Source organism: Plasmodium sp. gorilla clade G2 (assembly GCF_900097015.1).
Source record: "Plasmodium sp. gorilla clade G2 genome assembly, chromosome: 10".
In the NCBI taxonomy this organism is placed as follows: Eukaryota; Apicomplexa; class Aconoidasida; order Haemosporida; family Plasmodiidae; genus Plasmodium; species Plasmodium adleri (nom. inval.).
Window position 1 is genome coordinate 580001 of NC_041702.1, and position 20514 is coordinate 600514.

Genomic DNA, 20514 nt, shown 5'->3' on the forward strand with positions numbered 1-20514 from the left:
TATATATATATATATATAATAATTTAAAAAAAAGAAATCCTAAGAAAACATAATATATATATATATATAAATTAAAAAAAAATAGCATCTAATTAATATATAAAATCACATTTTTGTATATATATCTAAAAGATATGTGTTGAATATGATTATTATTTTACACTACACTAAAAATAATCAAGAGAGCTAATTATATGTTTTAATATCCACCATCTATAGTTATATATATATATATTATATTTTTTTTTTACTTTTTAACTCAATTTTTTTTTTTTTTTAATATAGTTGAAAAAAAATAAAAAAGTAAATATAAATGTATTAACAAAGAAAAGAACAAGAAATAAAATAAAATAAAATAAAACAAAACAGAAATAGCAATGTAAAATTATAAATATATCATTTTTTTTTTTTTTTTTTTTTTTTTAATCTACATTTAAGTGTTATTATGGAAAAATATTATATTGTCATTTTATACATTTATATGAAAAAAATCTTATTATCCTTAGTTTATAATAATAATAATAATATAAAAATGTATTCATATTTTTTACCTTAAAAAATATTTGCTAACCATTTAATGTATTCTATAAATTTCCACGTACACATATATATATATATATATATGAACACATGAAAATAAAAAACCTTCTTTTATGAAATATGATAATTATAATAAAATGACGTTATTATTTAAATAGAGAAAGCATTAATTAATTTTTATATCGGTACCTATATTTAAATACTTACAAATGTATATATATATATATATATATATATTTGAGAATACCTTAAATAAACACTTTGATTTATTCTTAAAATTGTAACATATATATTTCAAATATTATATGTATATATTAATATTTTTTTAATTATATAGTCAAACAATTATGTTACATTAATAAAAATAAAATGACACAGATGAATTATATATTTATATAAACGTTTATATATATATGTATATATATATAAACACATAAAAAAAAAAAATTAATATATATATTATTAAAATAACACAAAATAAGAGATCATAAATGAAGCAAAAAAAAAAAAAAAAAAAAAAGATAGTTTTCTTATTCACAAAATTTATATAAAACATAAAAACATGATAAATTCAAAAATAATATGGATTTTAAACGGCTTCAAAAAATTTAAAATAAAATAATAATTTCTATATGTGCACATATAAATATACATATATATATATGCAATATTGAGGAGTCATATTAAATATAACAAATTGTTGCGTATAATATATGTAAATTCTTTTAATGTATGATATATATTAAATAAAATATTATATATATATATAACAATTTTGTATAATGTTTGTTCAATATTTATAATCCTTCACGAGATTTATAATTTTCTTTACATTTTTTTCTATGTTTTTCCATTTTTTTATCAAATATTTCTTCCATATATTTTTCAAAATTTTTTAATAACATATCTTTCCATTTTTCTTTAATCATATGTCTAAATACTTTCCATGATTCTTTTTTATCAGTTATAAAAGCAATATATTCCCATCTAGTATAAATATTATCATCAACAAAATATTGGAAATCTTTTTCATCTTCTTCTTTTTTTTTTAAAAGTTCTTCTTTCATATATTTTCTAACTTTTTTCCATTCTTTCATTGTGCATTCTTGAGGTACATTATATTTGACAGATAAATCTTCACATACTTTCCATAATTCTTCTTTTATGGTTGTATATTTTCTTTTCTCACGTTGATTTAAATAATTCCATAAACCATATACTTCATATAAAAATATACTTCCTCTTAATATATTTATTCTCTTATTAAATTCTTCTTCTGTCAATACTTCAAATGGTCTTACATTATTTTTATTTTCTTCATCATCAACACCTAATTCTTTTGCTTCTTCTTTTGGATTCTGGTATGGTTCATATTTTTCAAATTCTTCTCTTAAACATTTTTTCTTTTCTTCACATTCTTCTGGATTATTTTCTTTAGGCTCTTTTAAATAATAGCATCTTTCTTCTACACAATTCCCATCATTTTCTTCGATATATTTCTCCAAATTTTTTAATATAACCTCTGTTAATATTCTACTCTTAATATTCCCCCCATTTTCTTGCACGTAATTATTATGTCCCTTTGAATCAGTATCCTAAAAAATTAACAAAACATATATATATATATATATATATATATATAAACATATATTTGACAGACATGGAAAAAATATCTATATATATATACCCACATATATATATATATATATATATATATATAGTCATGTATCTATTCTTTATATTACTTTGCATATATTTAAAAGGGATACAAGAAAAATAAAATTAAAAAATGTAGAAATAATATAAAATGACATGCTTCTCTTTTTCTCTTTATTCCAAGGAACCAAGCTACCACAGCTTTTTTTTTTATTCTGTATTTTATTTTTTGTCTTCATTGAAAATATGTTAATTCTTTATAAAAATTAAAAAATATAAAAAATTAAATAATAATATAAAGATCAATTATTTAATACGGTATATAATTTTTTTTTAAATTATTGAAAAATAAAAAAAAAAAAAAAAAATTATATATCTTATAAATTTTTATAATATCTTGAACTCATATATATAATATTATATATATGTATGTATATATTCATGTAATAATCTATACAAAACCAAAAAAAAAAAAAAAAAAAAAAAAAAAAAAAAAAAAAAAAAAAAATATATATATATATATATATAAAATAATAATAACAAAATAAAAACAATAAAATAAAACAAACTAATAAATAGAAATATATTTTATAAATTAACAAATGATAAAATAATTAAATTAAAATATATATTTTTATTAATGGAAAATTATATCTACTTTTATATAATTAGACTTAAATGAGATTAACAAAAAAAAAAATATATATATATATTTATTTATTTTTACATAATATTATATTAATAAATAAAAAAAAAAAAAAAATAAAAGCTTCCAAAATATATTATTTATTAAGAACTAAAAAAATTTATTACAAAATATTAACTAAATAATGGATGCTACAAAATAAAAAAAGTACATTATAAGAAATTAAATATAGATATATATATATATATATATATATATATATATATATAATATATTTATATTTTTATTTAAATAAATATAGAAAGAAAAATTTTCTTTTTATATGATATTATTGGATACATATATATATTTAAAAAGTAAATATATTTCCTTTCATTTATCTTATAAAAAAAAAAAAAAAAATACGAATGAATTATATATTTCTACAAATATTTTTTTTAAAACAATAGATTAAAACTAAATAAAAATAATGATAAAAATACGTATTTTTAGAGTATCATTATTAATTTTTAAAATACATAAAAAATTCAACATCCATACAATTACATAGAAAAATAACATCAATTAAAATATAGAAAAGTATCCATATTATTTATAATACATTTTTTAGTATGTTATATATAATACAATAATAATAATATAAAAAAAGTATTTATTTTTTTTCACTATTTAAAAAAAAAAAAAAAAATAAGGTGATGGAACACTATTATTTTTTTTTTTCAATATTTTTAAGATGAAGAATAACTTTTTTCTCGTTTTTTATAAAAAATAAAAGAACATAATATAAAGTATGTAACATATAATAAAAGAAAAATAATATATTGCAATAATTTCATATATTTTTCCTTTTTTTTTTTTTTTTTTATATGCACATTGTTATATTAAATATAAATATATATATGCATATATAAATAAATATATATATATATATATATAGTAGGGAAAAATGATAAAAAATAATGTGAAATAATATATAGTTAAAACAATGTGTACTTTTCATAAAATAATAAATTTACATCATAAAAAATTAAAAATATATATATATATAAACATTTTATATAAAAAAAAAAAAATTTAGTCTATTTTTTTTTATATTACGATATAAATATATTATATATAATTATATATATATGCTTCCATCTTATTGTTTCTTCTCCTTCTCATATTTTTATTTATTATTAAAATATATAATATATATATATAATAAATATTATATATGTATATTACTGTAATAATAAAAAAACGAGAAAAAAAAAAAAAAAAAAAAAAGAAGCTACCGTTATTTAAAAATAACAATTATTTTTTAAAATGTAACTTTTTAGAATATATATATTTATATATATATATTTTTTTTATATATATAATTAATTAAAAATATAAATTGAATGATTTATTTAGTTATATTTATAAATATATATATATAATATATATATTTTTAACTTTTTTTTTATTTTTAATATTATAAAACAAAAAAGAAAACGAAACAACAAACACAATAAAATAATACTTTTATTTATTAGTATAAAATTTTTCTTTATAATTAATTTTTATTTTTTTTATTATAATTTAAAATAATAATCTTTACAAAAATAAAAGAATGATGAAATAAAAAAATTAATACATAAATATATATATATATATATATATAAATTATTATATATAATAAAAATACTCAAATAAGAAAATATTTAAAGAGAAAACAAAGTCAAAACAAAAAGAGAAGAACAAAATACAGATATATATATAGATATAGATATCTATAATTTTAATTAGTACATTATATTATTTTATATATATCTTTAAATTATATGAATATGTATTTAATATATATATATATAGTATATAATAAATTTTTTTATTATTTAATACCACATTATTTTAAATACATAAAGAAAAAGCCAATGTTCTAATTACAATGACAGAAACAGAAAGAAAAAAAAAAAAAAAATTGGTACAAAATACTTGATATAAAAAAAATATAAAATAATTACTAAAAGTAAAATAAAATATAAAATAAAAATAAAATATGATATAAATATATTTATATAAAGGAACATATTTGTATTATCATTTTTATTATTTTATAAATATTTATGAAAAAAATGACATTTAACCTTATTTTCTATATTATTATAAAATATAAAAATATATTAAATATGTAATATATTTATAGTATAAATACATATACCTTATTTTAAAGGGTTATAATCGTTACAACCTTTTTTTTTTTTTTTTCTGGCAACCATTTGACATATTTTATTATATACATGCAATTATTATATATATATATATATATTATAATATTATAAATTTATTTGTTATATATAAATAAAAATTTTTTTTTTTCTGTTCTATTCTAATAATATTATATTTATAAATATATAAATATAACAATTATATATATATATATAATATTTCACGATTAAAAATTAAACCGGTTATTTAAAGTTGTCATAAAAACATAAAATCATTATATAAATAATATATTATATCAAATATGTGGTGGTAAAAAATATATTATTTTAAATGTTTTAAAATTTACCTTTTTATATGAAAATGTATGAAAAATTTAATATGTTCATTCACATAATAAAAAAAAAAAATAAATAAAATAATATATATATATATATGGTGACATTAAATAACCCACTACGTTCTTGTTAATATTATCGTATTAAAAAAAAAATGAAAAGGAAAATCTTATATATATATATATATATATTTTGAATATCTTTCCAAAAAATAGGTCATATTTTTTCTCTTATTTTTAAATGACCTAGTATAATATATTACACCCATGATGTAATAATATATATTCAATAATAAAATAAATATCACAATATAATAAAAAGATATCATAAAGAAGAAACAAATATATATAAACATATATATATTTTCATTTCATGTATATGACTTAAAATTGTAATTAACCCTCTTCTATATAAGTCTTCAAGAAAATATAATAAAATGCTCATTTAGTATATATGATTACATAACAATAATTTATTGATATATCATATGATTAGATATTTTGTATAAAGCAATATGTATTTTATTAAATATTTATTGAGAAAGAATAAATCTTCATTATGTTTAATTAAGAAATATTCCTAATATAAATTTAAAACATCAAAATTTCTCTATATTCATATATTTATAAATATATACTTTGGGATTAAAAAAAAAAAAAAGAAAAAATCAAAATATCAATATTGTTATTTAATATTTTATATAAAAATGAACAAAGAAACATGTCATTCTATATATATATATATATATATGTGTGTGTGTGTGATTAACCTTTTTGTATATTACTTATATCAAACTATAATCCTCAATATTTTATAAATTCAAAAGTATTCTGACATTATTTAAAATTCGTATTTATTCAACAGTTGCTTCAGTATATATAACAAAGTAATAATTCATGCACTTTAAGATTCATTTATCATTTTTTTATTAAAATAGTAATCTAAAATTCAAACTTAGCATGTAATCCTTACATATTTAACAAAAAAAAAAAAAAAAAAAAAAAAAAAGGTAAAAAAAATATATATTTTTTTTTACTGAGAAAGGAAAGAAAGTCTTAAAAATATTCATACATTGATTTTTATTAATCTAATAGTGTATTCATTTATTAAACCATAATACTAATAATAAACCTGCTCTGAAAAATATAAATAAAAAATTCGTACCTATAATATTAACCTTTAAAATGTTTATCTTAAAGAATTATGAACCCTTTATTGTGCTCATTCAATAATTATAGAACATATTAAATAAATAAATATATATATATATATATATATATATATATTGTGATGTAAGAATATTCATTACATTTACAACCAACATATCAAAGAAAAAGTTAATAAGAAATAAACAACCCTAGTTGTAAATCATTTTAACCAAAGAAGTATAAGCTTCTATATATATTTTATATTTTAATGATAAATACTCTAAAGTTTTATATTTCTAAAGTTATTATCTCGTGAAATAAAAATAAATAGGAAAAAAAAAAAAAAAAAAAAATCACACGTTCTAAATAATTATATATATAATAAATTAATTTTTATTTACTAACATAAAATAACGGACAATCAATAATTATAAATAATTTTTCTTCATATATAACATTATGTATATATAAAACATAAGTTATGTAATATGAAAAGAAAAAAAATATTTAAATATATAAAAAAATTAAAATAACGGACGTTCTAAAAATAAAAAAAACTCACGGTCTTAAATAATATATATATATATATGTATAATCGTACGTACCTAAGAATAAAATCAATATTTTATTATTGTTATTTTTTTTTCTGTAAAAATTATTATAACTTATATGTATATAAAAAAAATGAAAATCTATAAATATATTTATATATGTGTTTATGATAACGTATATATATAAATAACATATATACTTCATAACATATATAATAATAAAGTTACACATTGCAAAAAAAAATAATTTCAATGTGTGAATCATCTTCTCTCTCTCTCTCTTTTTTTTTTTTTTTTTTTTTTTTTTTTTTTTTTTTTTCATCTTGAAATCGTATATATATCGGTGTATATGTATGTAATAAATTATATATATGTATACATAAATTTTATTTTATTTTTTTTTTTTTTTTTTATCATCAACTTTTAATGTTGTGAATCCATATGTATGAACCAAAACTATATATAATGATGTATATTATACATAAGTTCATAAAAAATAAAAATTCTATGTATATTTTTTTTTTCTTATGTATAATATTTACTATAATTATATTAGTCAATATATATATATATATATAAAGGTTCATACTTGAAATATGAGTGTTCAATGATATATTTTGTAACAGGCACATTATGTACAATATTGTGTACCTTAATATATATATATAATTTGTTATATATAATATACTTTAATATAACTATTTAAATATAAAAATCTATATGTAATTATATTAATATATTTATATTTCTCTCTCTCTATATATATACTCAACTCATTTATCAGTATTATAAAATAAAAAAAATTATCGAGAATATTATATAAATATATATTCCAGAAAAGAAATATTCAAATGAGAGAGTGAAAGAAGAAAAAAAAATAATACACTCAAAACATATTACAGTATTTATATATATTTATATATATAAATCATATATATGATATTTGGTGTGTATATTTTTTTCTTCTGCATGTGTTTTTTTTTTTTTTTTTTTTTTTTTTTGGTAAATAAATAAATAAATATGTATATATTTATTCATCTTTGTCGTCCTTAGAGCTATCTAATTCTTCAGAATCGGATCCATCATTCACCTTATCTTTTTTATTATTTTTGTTTTTCCAGCTCTTATATCCTATACTTCCAAATAAACCACCTAAGGTTATAGCCAAAGCAACAGCAGCAGTAGATATGAGGATTTTCTTTTTCTTCAAAAGGTTTTCTAATGTTCTGTCGATATCCTTCAACGCATGCTTATCTTCATTTCCAGAAAAAAGGTTAAGGCTTAAAACACATCCTAAGAAGCTAACGAATAGGATTATGTTTAAAAGAATGATGTGGCTAGAACTCTTCATTTTGTCGGCAATCGGATAAGAAGAAAAAAAATAATATAAAAATAAAGTTTTTCAAATATATATATATTTATATGTATATTTTTTGTTCTTTTTTTTTGGGGTATAGGAATGTATGGAAAATAATTCTCATAAAAATATATATGTATCTTTTAAATAAAAAAAAAAAAAAAAAAATTATATTCTGTCGAAAATATTATGTAAAATAATAATCGATAAAAGAAAAAAAATTATTCTTAAAAATATAAAAATGGAATATTTCGAGAACAACTCCAAAAATAAAATTTTTTTTTTTTTGTTTTGTTATATGAAATTCAAGGGAAAAAAATTTTTGAGATGGAAATAAAAATTTTTATTTTTTTATTTTAATTTTTTTTTAAATAATTTTAATATATGTAATAATGTATAAATTGATTTTTTTTTTTTAATTTTTTTACATTTATATAAATATATATATGTATAACAAAAAAATAAAATAATAATTGGACCACAATTTTATGATAAATGCAAATATTTATATAGTATGTTATTTTTTTTTTTTTTTTTTTTTTCATATATGCATGCTAAAATTAATTTATTTTGCATACAAGACACATATAAAGATATTATTTAGTACATAAAAATATGTTTTCCTATAAATGCTTCATACGTATGTTTTTTTTTTTTTTTTTTTTTAAATGAATGAAATATATATATATATATATATAACATGTAAGTAGGAAAAAATTAGCTAAAAGTAGTAAAATATAATTAGATATGTTTGAAGTATATATAACACCTTATTTTTTCTTTATAAAGGAAATCATAAGTACAAATAAGATAAAATAATTTTTTTTTTTAATATAATATAATATATATATATATATATATATATATTTTTTTTTTTTTTTTTTTTTTTTTTTTTTTTTTTCATTGTTATTGGTGTACACTTTTTTTTGGTCTCGCTCAAAAAAAAAAAAAAAAATTATATAGGTGTATGTACACAGCATAAAAATATAAAGATCTATAGATATAAATATATATATATATATATATTATTATATGGTAAGAAAATATGTGTAAATTTATTATATATAATGATATATACACATAAATTCGAGTATCATTTATTTTACATATATTCATTCTTTATAAATAAGAATGGTATATATATCATAGCATTTATTTATTATTCTTTTCTTTTCTTTTTTTTTTTATCAATAGGATAATTTATTGTTTATGTAATATATGCAGCTAGCCAAAATGCTATATTAAAAAAAAAAAAAAAAAATATATATATATATATAGTATATATTATTTTCCTCTGTATGTACACTTTATATTAGAAAAAAAAAAAAAAAAAAAAATTTTTTTTTTTTTTTAAATAATAATTATTATATATATACTTGTATGTACATTCTCCAAAAATATTTCACTTTTTTTTTTTTTTTTTTATATTATCTTCGTTCCTTATACAAAATATATAATATGCTCTTATTGAAAATGCATATAATAAAAAAAAAAAAAAAAAAAAAACTCTTCATTTATTCATTTTCATATCCATATATATCATACAAAAAATACCAAGGTATAATTAATATCACACAGATTTTAATATTAAAAAAATTACAATAAAATAAAAAAAAAAAAAAAAAGGAAATAATGATATGTTATTTTAAACGATTATATTTACATTTGTAAGAAAATTATACTTATCAAAAAATATATCATTATAATTATATACTTTCCTTAATTATATATATAAATATATATTTTCTTTTTGTATGGACTATATTATGTTATTTTCATTTTCTGATTTGTATTTTGAGAAAGGGAATGATAAAGAAAATATATATTTGAATGTATATATGTGTATTTTAAGTATATATATATATATATATATATATTTCATTATTACGACAAAAGGTGGAAAACACCATTATATCTTTTCACATAAATTATCAAATTTATTATATATACCCAGGAGAGTAATTAATTCTTTATGTGTAAACCTTCGACAATTATTATAAAATAAAAACACAAAAGGTGTAGAAAAACTTTATAAATAAAATGGCTTAAATAATGCTTTGATATTTAAATATTTAATATCAATTTTAAAAATATATATTTCGAAGAAAAAAAAATATATATATTTATTTATGAATGAATGAATGATATATGCCAAAATGAATATCCCTCTAATAAATATTTCTCTATAATATTTCTATGGAATTATTTATTTTATTTCTTCAACATATATATTTTTTACCATTTAATTAAAATATGTGTACATATTGATGTTATTAAGATTTTATTAAGAATGAAAAGAAAGAAAAATCTCTAATACATAATATTAGTTTTATAATTTTTTTTTTTTTTTATATTCATGAGATTCATCTTTTGTAAACATTTTACAATGAGACAGAGAAACAACAATATATATATTACATATAATATATATATATATATATATATATTGACTTATTTCTTTTTTCAATTAATATTTGCAAAAAATAATATAAATCAAATGTATAAAATAAAAAATATGTATACACTTTTGCTTTTCAAATATTTATTATAAAATTTATTAAGGATTACAAAAGGTTCATGCTATATTAATTATATACATGTGTTCTTAAAAAAAAAAAAAAAAAAAAAAAAAAAGCAAATATATATATAAATATATATAACTATATGTATATTTATATCCCCTTTTTTTTTTTTCTTTTTTTTTTTTTTTTTATTTATATGGAGAAAAAAAAAAAAACTATTCATCATTCAAAAAACATTTTATTTTTAAAAGAAAAAAAGAGATATGAATTTTCATATTCATTTTGATATTATTTTAAAATTTTGAACCTGATAAATACACACAATATATATTTTATTTTCTCATTTATCTTTTCTCCTTTTTTTTTATTTTATTATTTTTTTTTTTTCTCTGATTCGATATGTGGATACTTTTTCATGTTCATAAAATAAAAACATTTCTTGTTTAATTATATTATGTATTATAATAATTTATTTTTTTACTGATTAAAAATGCGATGATGAGATTAACAGAAAAAAATAATATACAATTATAACATTTTGAACAAGTATATAATATATATGTAATATATGACTGATTTTATATTTATTAAAGTACTTTTTAAAAACATACCTTTAAAAAAAATTCCCCTTAATATATATATTTTAAAAGCATTATTTCAATATTATATTGTAGTGTATATATATATATATATATATATATAATATTTTATATATATAATATTTCATATATATATATTTTTATATGTCCCTTTTATTTTTTGCGTTTTATTAATGAGGATATAAAAAAAAATGGAAGAACTGAAAACTTGCCCATTCACGAATGTGATTCCGTACGGGTTGTTATATGATAAATTAAAAAAAGAAAAAAATAATGAAGTACCAGAAAATTATGTAATAGAAGAATTTGATAAGCTGTTAAAAAATTATGAGAGACCAAATGTATACGATGAGATAGGAAATGCAACATTTAAGAACGATGAAGATTTGATAACATTTCAAATAGATTTAGATTATACAGTAGAGAATATATTTAAAAATATGATATATAATGAAAGTGGTTCAAATAATAGTATATTAAATGATATATTTATGCCATATAGGACATTATTAAGTAAAGATAAAAATTATGTGTCTGTTCCTATTATTCGTATATATAGTTTAAGAAAAGATGGATGTAGTGTATTAATAAATGTTCATAATTTTTTTCCTTATTTTTATGTTGAAAAACCTGATGATTTTGATAATGAGGATTTAATAAAATTAGAAATGTTAATGAATGAGAATTTAAATTTAAATAGTCAATATAAAATATATGAAAAGAAAATATTAAAAATTGAAATTGTAAAAACAGAAAGTTTAATGTATTTTAAAAAAAATGGAAAAAAAGATTTTTTAAAAATTACAGTTTTATTACCAAAAATGGTACCCTCATTAAAAAAATATTTTGAAGGTATTGTACATGTAAATAATAAACCAATTGGTGGTATTGTATATGAAGCTAATTTACCATTTATATTAAGATATATAATTGATCAAAAAATTACAGGATCATCATGGATAAAGTGTAAAAAAGGTCATTATTATATAAGAAATAAAAATAAAAAAATATCAAATTGTACATTCGAAATTGATATTAGTTATGAACATGTAGAACCAATTACTTTAGAAAATGAATATCAACAAATACCTAAATTAAGAATTCTTTCATTTGATATTGAATGTATAAAATTAGATGGTAAAGGATTTCCAGAAGCAAAAAATGATCCTATTATTCAAATTTCATCTATTCTATATTTTCAAGGAGAACCTATTGATAATTGTACAAAATTTATTTTTACACTTCTTGAATGTGCCAGTATACCAGGTTCAAATGTTATATGGTTTAATGATGAAAAAAGCATGTTAGAAGCATGGAATGAATTTATTATTAGAATTGATCCTGATTTTCTAACTGGATATAATATCATTAATTTTGATTTACCATATATACTAAATAGAGGTACAGCTTTAAATTTAAAAAAATTGAAATTTTTGGGTAGAATAAAAAATGTTGCAAGCACAGTTAAAGATTCAAGTTTTTCATCTAAACAATTTGGTACACATGAAACAAAAGAAATAAATATTTTCGGAAGAATACAATTTGATGTTTATGATTTAATTAAAAGAGATTATAAATTGAAATCATATACATTAAATTATGTTTCATTTGAATTTTTAAAAGAACAAAAAGAAGATGTACATTATAGTATAATGAATGATTTACAAAACGAAAGTCCAGAATCTAGAAAAAGAATAGCAACATATTGTATTAAAGATGGTGTATTACCATTAAGATTAATAGATAAATTATTATTTATTTATAACTATGTTGAAATGGCTAGAGTTACTGGAACACCATTTGTATATTTATTAACACGTGGACAACAAATTAAAGTTACATCACAATTATATAGAAAATGTAAAGAACTAAATTATGTTATACCTAGTACATATATGAAAGTTAATACAAATGAAAAATATGAAGGAGCAACTGTACTAGAACCTATTAAAGGTTATTATATTGAACCAATATCGACATTAGATTTTGCATCTTTATATCCATCTATTATGATTGCACATAATCTATGTTATTCTACTCTAATCAAAAGTAACAATGAAGTTTCAGATTTACAAAATGATGATATAACAACAATACAAGGAAAAAATAATTTAAAATTTGTTAAGAAAAATGTTAAAAAGGGAATTCTCCCATTAATTGTAGAAGAATTAATAGAAGCTAGAAAAAAAGTTAAATTATTAATTAAAAATGAAAAAAATAATATAACCAAAATGGTACTTAATGGTAGGCAATTAGCTCTCAAAATTTCAGCAAATTCTGTATATGGATATACAGGAGCATCATCAGGTGGACAATTACCATGTTTAGAAGTAGCTGTTTCTATTACTACATTAGGTAGATCTATGATTGAAAAAACAAAAGAAAGGGTAGAAAGTTTTTATAGTAAAAGTAATGGATATGAACATAATTCGACAGTTATCTATGGAGATACAGATTCTGTTATGGTCAAATTTGGAACTAATAATATTGAAGAAGCCATGACACTAGGAAAAGATGCAGCAGAACGTATTAGTAAAGAATTTTTAGCACCTATAAAATTAGAATTTGAAAAAGTATATTGTCCATATTTATTATTAAATAAAAAAAGATATGCAGGATTATTATATACTAATCCAAATAAACATGATAAAATGGATTGTAAAGGAATTGAAACTGTAAGAAGAGATTTTTGTATATTAATACAACAAATGATGGAAACTGTTTTAAATAAATTATTAATTGAAAAAAATTTAAATAGTGCTATTGAATATACCAAAAGTAAAATAAAAGAATTGCTAACAAACAATATTGATATGAGTTTATTAGTTGTAACGAAATCATTAGGAAAAACAGATTATGAAACAAGGTTACCACATGTAGAATTAGCCAAAAAATTAAAACAAAGAGACAGTGCTACAGCACCTAATGTTGGAGATCGAGTTAGTTATATAATTGTTAAAGGTGTTAAAGGACAAGCACAATATGAAAGAGCAGAAGATCCTTTATATGTTTTAGATAATAATCTAGCTATAGATTATAATCATTATCTAGATGCAATTAAAAGTCCTTTATCTAGAATATTTGAAGTTATTATGCAAAATTCAGATTCCTTATTTTCAGGTGATCATACAAGACATAAAACTATATTAACATCAAGTCAAACTGCCTTATCCAAATTTTTAAAAAAATCAGTTAGATGCATAGGCTGTAACAGTTCCATAAAAAAACCACCTCTATGTAACCACTGTAAAGAAAATAAAGAATTCTCTATCTATATGCAAAAAATTAAAGATTTTAAGAGTAAACAAAATGAATTCTTTCAGTTATGGACTGAATGCCAACGATGTCAAGGAAATTTACATGTGGATGTTATATGTATGAATAGGGATTGCCCTATATTTTATAGACGAGCAAAAATTAAAAAGGATGTAGCGAATTTACAGGAACAGGTTACTTCATTAAAAATGGATTGGTGAAAAGGAAAATATAATGAATGGGCAAATTAATATATGAAAATTTTTTTTTTTTTTTTTTTTTTTTTTTTTTTTTTTTTGTGCCACATGCTTTTCAATCATTACATATAATTTGAACTAAAAAAATGTTGATGGCATAAATGTTTCCATATATAAGATAAATATATGACCATGTATTATTATTTATTTTTATTCTTTTTGAATTTTTTGCCAAAGGGCAAAATAATATATTTTCTTCATGTAAAACACTACAAATTTAAAAATATATCTATATGTACATATATATGTATATATATTTTTATTTATTTTATTATAATTATGTAAAAGTATAAGAACTTAAATATATCTTTTAAATATTATTAATAAGTCTTATTTATATAAAAATACCTCTATCTTCATTATATGTGATATGTGAATAAATACATGTTTTTATAATACTTTTAAAAGTATTCATTTTTTTTTTATTCCTTTTAATAGTTTGATAAAAGAAATAAAAATAAAAAGAAAATAAAAAGAAAAAGAAAAATAAAAAGAAAAACTATATTTATAAAAATAATGTGTACTTGTAGGTATATATTAATCTGTCTCATATTGAATTATTTATGTATTCAATTTTATTCCTATTATAATTTTTTTTTTTTTTTTTTTTTTTTTTTTTATCATATTTGTAATTTTTTTTTATTTATATGTTTTTAAAATATTAAAAATTATGAAAAAGAAAATATGCACAAAGGGGAAAACAAAAAAAATAATAAAATGTTCAAAATTGTGGATTAATTGAAATATGGAATAATATATATATATAATATATATAATATATATATGTAATATATTTTTTATTCCAAATATATATATGATGAGGATGAATTATAATTGATACTAACATCCTGCACATATTTTTTATAATATATATATATATATATATATATATATATTTATTTATTTATATTTATTCACTCTTGTGTTAAATCAGAAATGTTTTCCTCGAATTCATTGTCCATACCTGTTTGATTAATAAAATAATTGTCCATTTCATCAACATTAAGAGTATCATCTGATTTATCATTATTTTCATTTTGCTGATTAACATCAAATACATTATCATATTTCATTAAATTTGAGCAAGCTAATGGAATACCACCATAACAAAATTTATCATATAAAAATAAGATAGAGAATTTTGGATTAGTATTATCCATTTCTTTAAATACTTTAGGCTTATTAATTTCTTTAAGTAATTTTAATTTTGAACCATTATTATTTTCATATGAATTACTTAGGATTTCTTCATAAATTTTATTATTATTTTTTTTAAGTTTTTCTATATCATATACTAATGATGTAATATTACAAAATTTTTTAAAATAATCATTTTGCATTACAATAAATTGACATACATTCTTAGCATTTTCAAAAGATTCTTCAGATATAAATATTGATTTCATACTATCATCATTTTCTTGATTTATCATATTCTTATTTAAATTTTGTAAATTTTTTTCTTCATGTTTCATATGTTCATATTTTTCTAATACACTATTTATAGAACTCTTTTCATTTGTTTTATCTTCACTACTTTTACTACCAAAATGTTTTTTTTTCGTTCCATTCTTTGAATTACTTAAATCATAATTTAAGTTTTTATTATTATCTTCTTCATTATTCATTTTATTATATTTTTCATACATCTCTTTATTCAATGTTATTCTATTTATTCTATTGCTATTATTTGATGTGTTCCTATCATTATTTTCATTATCATTTTCATTACCCTCCTTGTTAAAAATAATTCCTTCATTCTTTTGTGTCTTCACATTATACACTCCTTTTAATATACATAAAAAAAAAAAATAAATAAAACACAAATAGATATGTACTCTTTTCATTTTTAAAATCGACAGATTATATATAAATATAAATTTTTTCAATGTAAAACTTTTTATTGCACTCTTCAACGGAAGCAATAAAATGTATAAACTTATAAATGTAATATTTAAAATATATATATATATATATATATATATATATATATTTATTTATTTATTTATATTTATTTGTCTGTCCTTCAATTATGGTGATTATCACTTCTTTTATTACTACAAATATTTAAATAAAAAAAAAAAAAAAAAAAAAAAAAAAATTATACATATACTTTAAACACTACATGTCTATATTTGACTTAACATTTAACGTCCAAACAATTCATATTCAAAAAAATTATCCAAATGGAAACTTAAATGTAATCATATATATATATATATATGTATGTATTATGTAACGCAATTCTTAGGTGTCTATTAAAATATACCAACCATTTTATGACACTTTCTTTTTGTAACCACAAATATGTAATATTTTACAATAAAGAACAGTATGCACTTTTATGCATGCGTAACAAATAAAAAATATATATATATATATATATATATATATATATATATATATATAATATATTTATATATTGTTCATTTATATCCATCCTAATTCCGAAATTTTCTTTAATTACTTTTTATTTACCTATAAAATAGTTCCTTGTTGCTTTTTCCTTTTTTTTTCACTCATCTTTTGTATTTTTATCCAATAAAAGTCATATTTTATTTTTATTTTTCGTAATTCATATTTAATGGTGAAAAAAAGTAAAACATATGTAGCTCATCTAATATTCCTATCATTTATTCATATTATATATATATATATATATATATATATATATAATATTTCATTTTCTCTTTTCATCCATATATATAAAAATGACACCCTTTTTAGTTAGTTCCTGGGTTTCATTTAATTCTATAAAGTAAGAAAAAAATAATCCTTAACACTTCAAAAAAATAATAAAAGAAAATCTTGTGGTTTTAAAAGAAAAATATTATATATCATCATATATTTTTTCTCTAGCTTGTCAAAATACCATTCACTACATATTCCAAACCAAATATACACATTTTCCTTTTATTATTATTATTTTTTATTTTTCCTATAAAAACAAAAAAAAAAGGTTTATGGTCCCATTATTCCCTTAATTCATTCATAAAAATATAAATACTAATACATCAAAAATAAAAATAGATACATACATATATATATATATATATATATATATATATATATAATATTTATATATAAAATTTATATAACCTTTTCTTATTTATTTTATTTTGATCAGTATATAATATTCACTTGTATAAAAAATAAAAAATCTATCTAAATTTTTTTTTTTTTTTTTTAATATCATAAGAATATATATTTATTACAAATTATTTTATATACAATGGGAACCAAAAAATAGAGAAAACATACACCTTTCTACTTAATTTAATTCTTTTTTTTTTTTTTTTTTTTTTTATTATTACATTATATTTCATTTTTATTTCCTTCTGAGTATATCTTCATTTGTTGAAAAAGTAACATTTAAAAAAAAAAACGCAAAAAATGTTTTTTAACTTAAAATGTTTAAGGAAACATAACAAAATTTATGATATGCTTCAAATTAACAAATGTAAGAATGAAGATGTAATAAAAAGGTGTGTAAGAACGAGCATTTTTAAAGATGATGATATATATTTAAACCCACAAGATATACATAATGAATCATTACCTAAAATAAATTATTTAAATTCTGGAAAGTTAGATGAATATGTATATAATCGTAATAATATAGGAATGGATACTATTATAATTAATAGCAAATATATGAATATTAAGATGATTAATAAATTATATAAAAAATTATGTGATAGTGAAGTTAATTATACGAAAAGATTTATTTATTTAACATCCTTATATAATAATATATTTAATTATAGTTATAATTTATATGATTTATTAAAAATATTAGAATTATATCAAAAAAGTAAAGATATACATTATATAAATTTATTCAAAAAAATTCTACAAAATATAAATGATTTAGCTTATCTTATATTTTCTTATAAAAAACCTATTATATCATATTGTAACGGCAAAATAAAAGGATCTGCAGGATTCTTGTCTTTTCTAGCTAATAATAGTGCTTCATTCAATCATTCTTCATATACATATAATAATTTAAATTATTCATTTTTACCTTATGGAGGAATATCTTTTGTACTAGCCAATTTAAGAGCTAACTTAGGATTTTATTTCGCCTTAACAGGTCAGGTAATTCAGTCATCAGATTTGGTTTGGTGCGGATTAACTAAAAGATGGATATCTGATGAAAGTTTGGAATTAATGGAAATAAGTTCTGAGAGTCAATTAGAAGTTTCAGAACAAGATGCACATATTTTATTAGAAGAACATTTTTTAAAAATACCTGAAATATATACCTTAAAAAATTATGAACAAGTCATACATGAACATTTTAAACATAACAATTTGTTAACTATATTAAAATGTTTGGATCAATCAAGAAATAGTTCAGATCAAAACATAAGAAAATGGGCTGACGAAACTTATCAAAAAATTATTTCCCTTCCACCATTAGCTACTCATTTGACATTTGAAATATTAAATATTTTAAGAAATTACAAAATAGAGTTATTAAAAAAAGCTCAGGTAAATAAACGTTTATGGAATGAAATGATAAAAAATAGTTATAAAGTACCAACAACAAAAGAACAAATAAGTATGAATGAATTAAAATATACTATTGATAAAGAATTATTTATTAAAGCATTAAATATAGAAACTAATACATTATTAAATTTTATATCATGTCCTGATATTCTAAATGGTATAACATCCTATTTAGTTAAGGATACTAACCATGCTTTCTCATCAACATATTTAAATAACAATATATTTCAAATTAAAAAAGATATTATTTATTATTTCCTCTTTTATAAAAACTCTTATGAATACACTATATATGACAGACCGGATATAAGTTATTCAAGTTTAAGTGTATTAGAAAAATATAATCAGCACTACAATGCTGAAGGTAATACAACCCACGATAAAATTTTCTTTTCGAAGCAGGTAAAGAAAAAAAATACACCAAAATATAAGGATATATATATATATATATATATATATACATATGTGTGTGTAAATAATATATCTGTTTTTTTTTTTTTTTTTTTTTTTTTTTTTTTTTTGTTTGTGTCTATATATTTTTCCTTATAAGACATGGTGAATCTACTCACTATCTCTGTTAACCTTTTTTCCTTTTACAGTTTGAAAGATGGAAAGATGATTACCTTCAAGAAGAGCTGGAGGATATTAACAAATATTTTTTATAGTTTATATATGCTTATAATTTTCAATTGTTTTACAAGCATTTGTTTTGACTTTAATCATTTTATTTATGAAAAAATATATATATTAAATAATTTATTGTATACATATATATATTTTTTTTTTGTTCTTGATATTTATTTCATATTGTTTTTGTTTTATACTGAATAAATTTGCGAATTTGTAATATGTATTTTATTTAATTTTTTTTTTTTTTTTTTTTTTGTAAAAAAGTGTTTAATTATTTATAACTAATTAAAAGAACAAAAAATAT

The 20514-nt window shown here is 17.6% G+C and overlaps 5 protein-coding genes across 5 annotated transcripts; 2 read left to right on the plus strand and 3 right to left on the minus strand.

Moving 5' to 3' along the window:
- Positions 1 to 1337: 1337 nt before the first annotated feature.
- On the minus strand, positions 1338 to 2435 carry PADL01_1015200 (Plasmodium exported protein (PHISTc), unknown function; the record flags this gene model as incomplete). The annotated part of the gene is made up of 2 exons (XM_028682212.1): positions 1338 to 2135; positions 2286 to 2435. The coding sequence occupies 2 exons, from the start codon at positions 2433 to 2435 to the stop codon at positions 1338 to 1340; spliced, it is 948 nt and encodes a 315-aa protein (XP_028538513.1).
- Positions 2436 to 8102: 5667 nt separating this feature from the next.
- PADL01_1015300 (protein of early gametocyte 4) lies at positions 8103 to 8423 on the minus strand (the record flags this gene model as incomplete). The annotated part of the gene is made up of 1 exon (XM_028682213.1): positions 8103 to 8423. One exon carries the CDS (start codon positions 8421 to 8423, stop codon positions 8103 to 8105), a length of 321 nt encoding a protein of 106 aa, XP_028538514.1.
- A 3318-nt stretch (positions 8424 to 11741) lies between these two features.
- Positions 11742 to 15026, plus strand: PADL01_1015400 (DNA polymerase delta catalytic subunit; the record flags this gene model as incomplete). The annotated part of the gene is made up of 1 exon (XM_028682215.1): positions 11742 to 15026. One exon carries the CDS (start codon positions 11742 to 11744, stop codon positions 15024 to 15026), a length of 3285 nt encoding a protein of 1094 aa, XP_028538515.1.
- Positions 15027 to 15976: 950 nt separating this feature from the next.
- PADL01_1015500 (rhoptry neck protein 12) lies at positions 15977 to 16909 on the minus strand (the record flags this gene model as incomplete). The annotated part of the gene is made up of 1 exon (XM_028682216.1): positions 15977 to 16909. One exon carries the CDS (start codon positions 16907 to 16909, stop codon positions 15977 to 15979), a length of 933 nt encoding a protein of 310 aa, XP_028538516.1.
- A 1546-nt stretch (positions 16910 to 18455) lies between these two features.
- Positions 18456 to 20245, plus strand: PADL01_1015600 (enoyl-CoA hydratase-related protein, putative; the record flags this gene model as incomplete). Its single annotated transcript, XM_028682217.1, has 2 exons — positions 18456 to 19982; positions 20180 to 20245. The coding sequence occupies 2 exons, from the start codon at positions 18456 to 18458 to the stop codon at positions 20243 to 20245; spliced, it is 1593 nt and encodes a 530-aa protein (XP_028538517.1).
- Between the last annotated feature and the right edge of the window lie 269 nt (positions 20246 to 20514).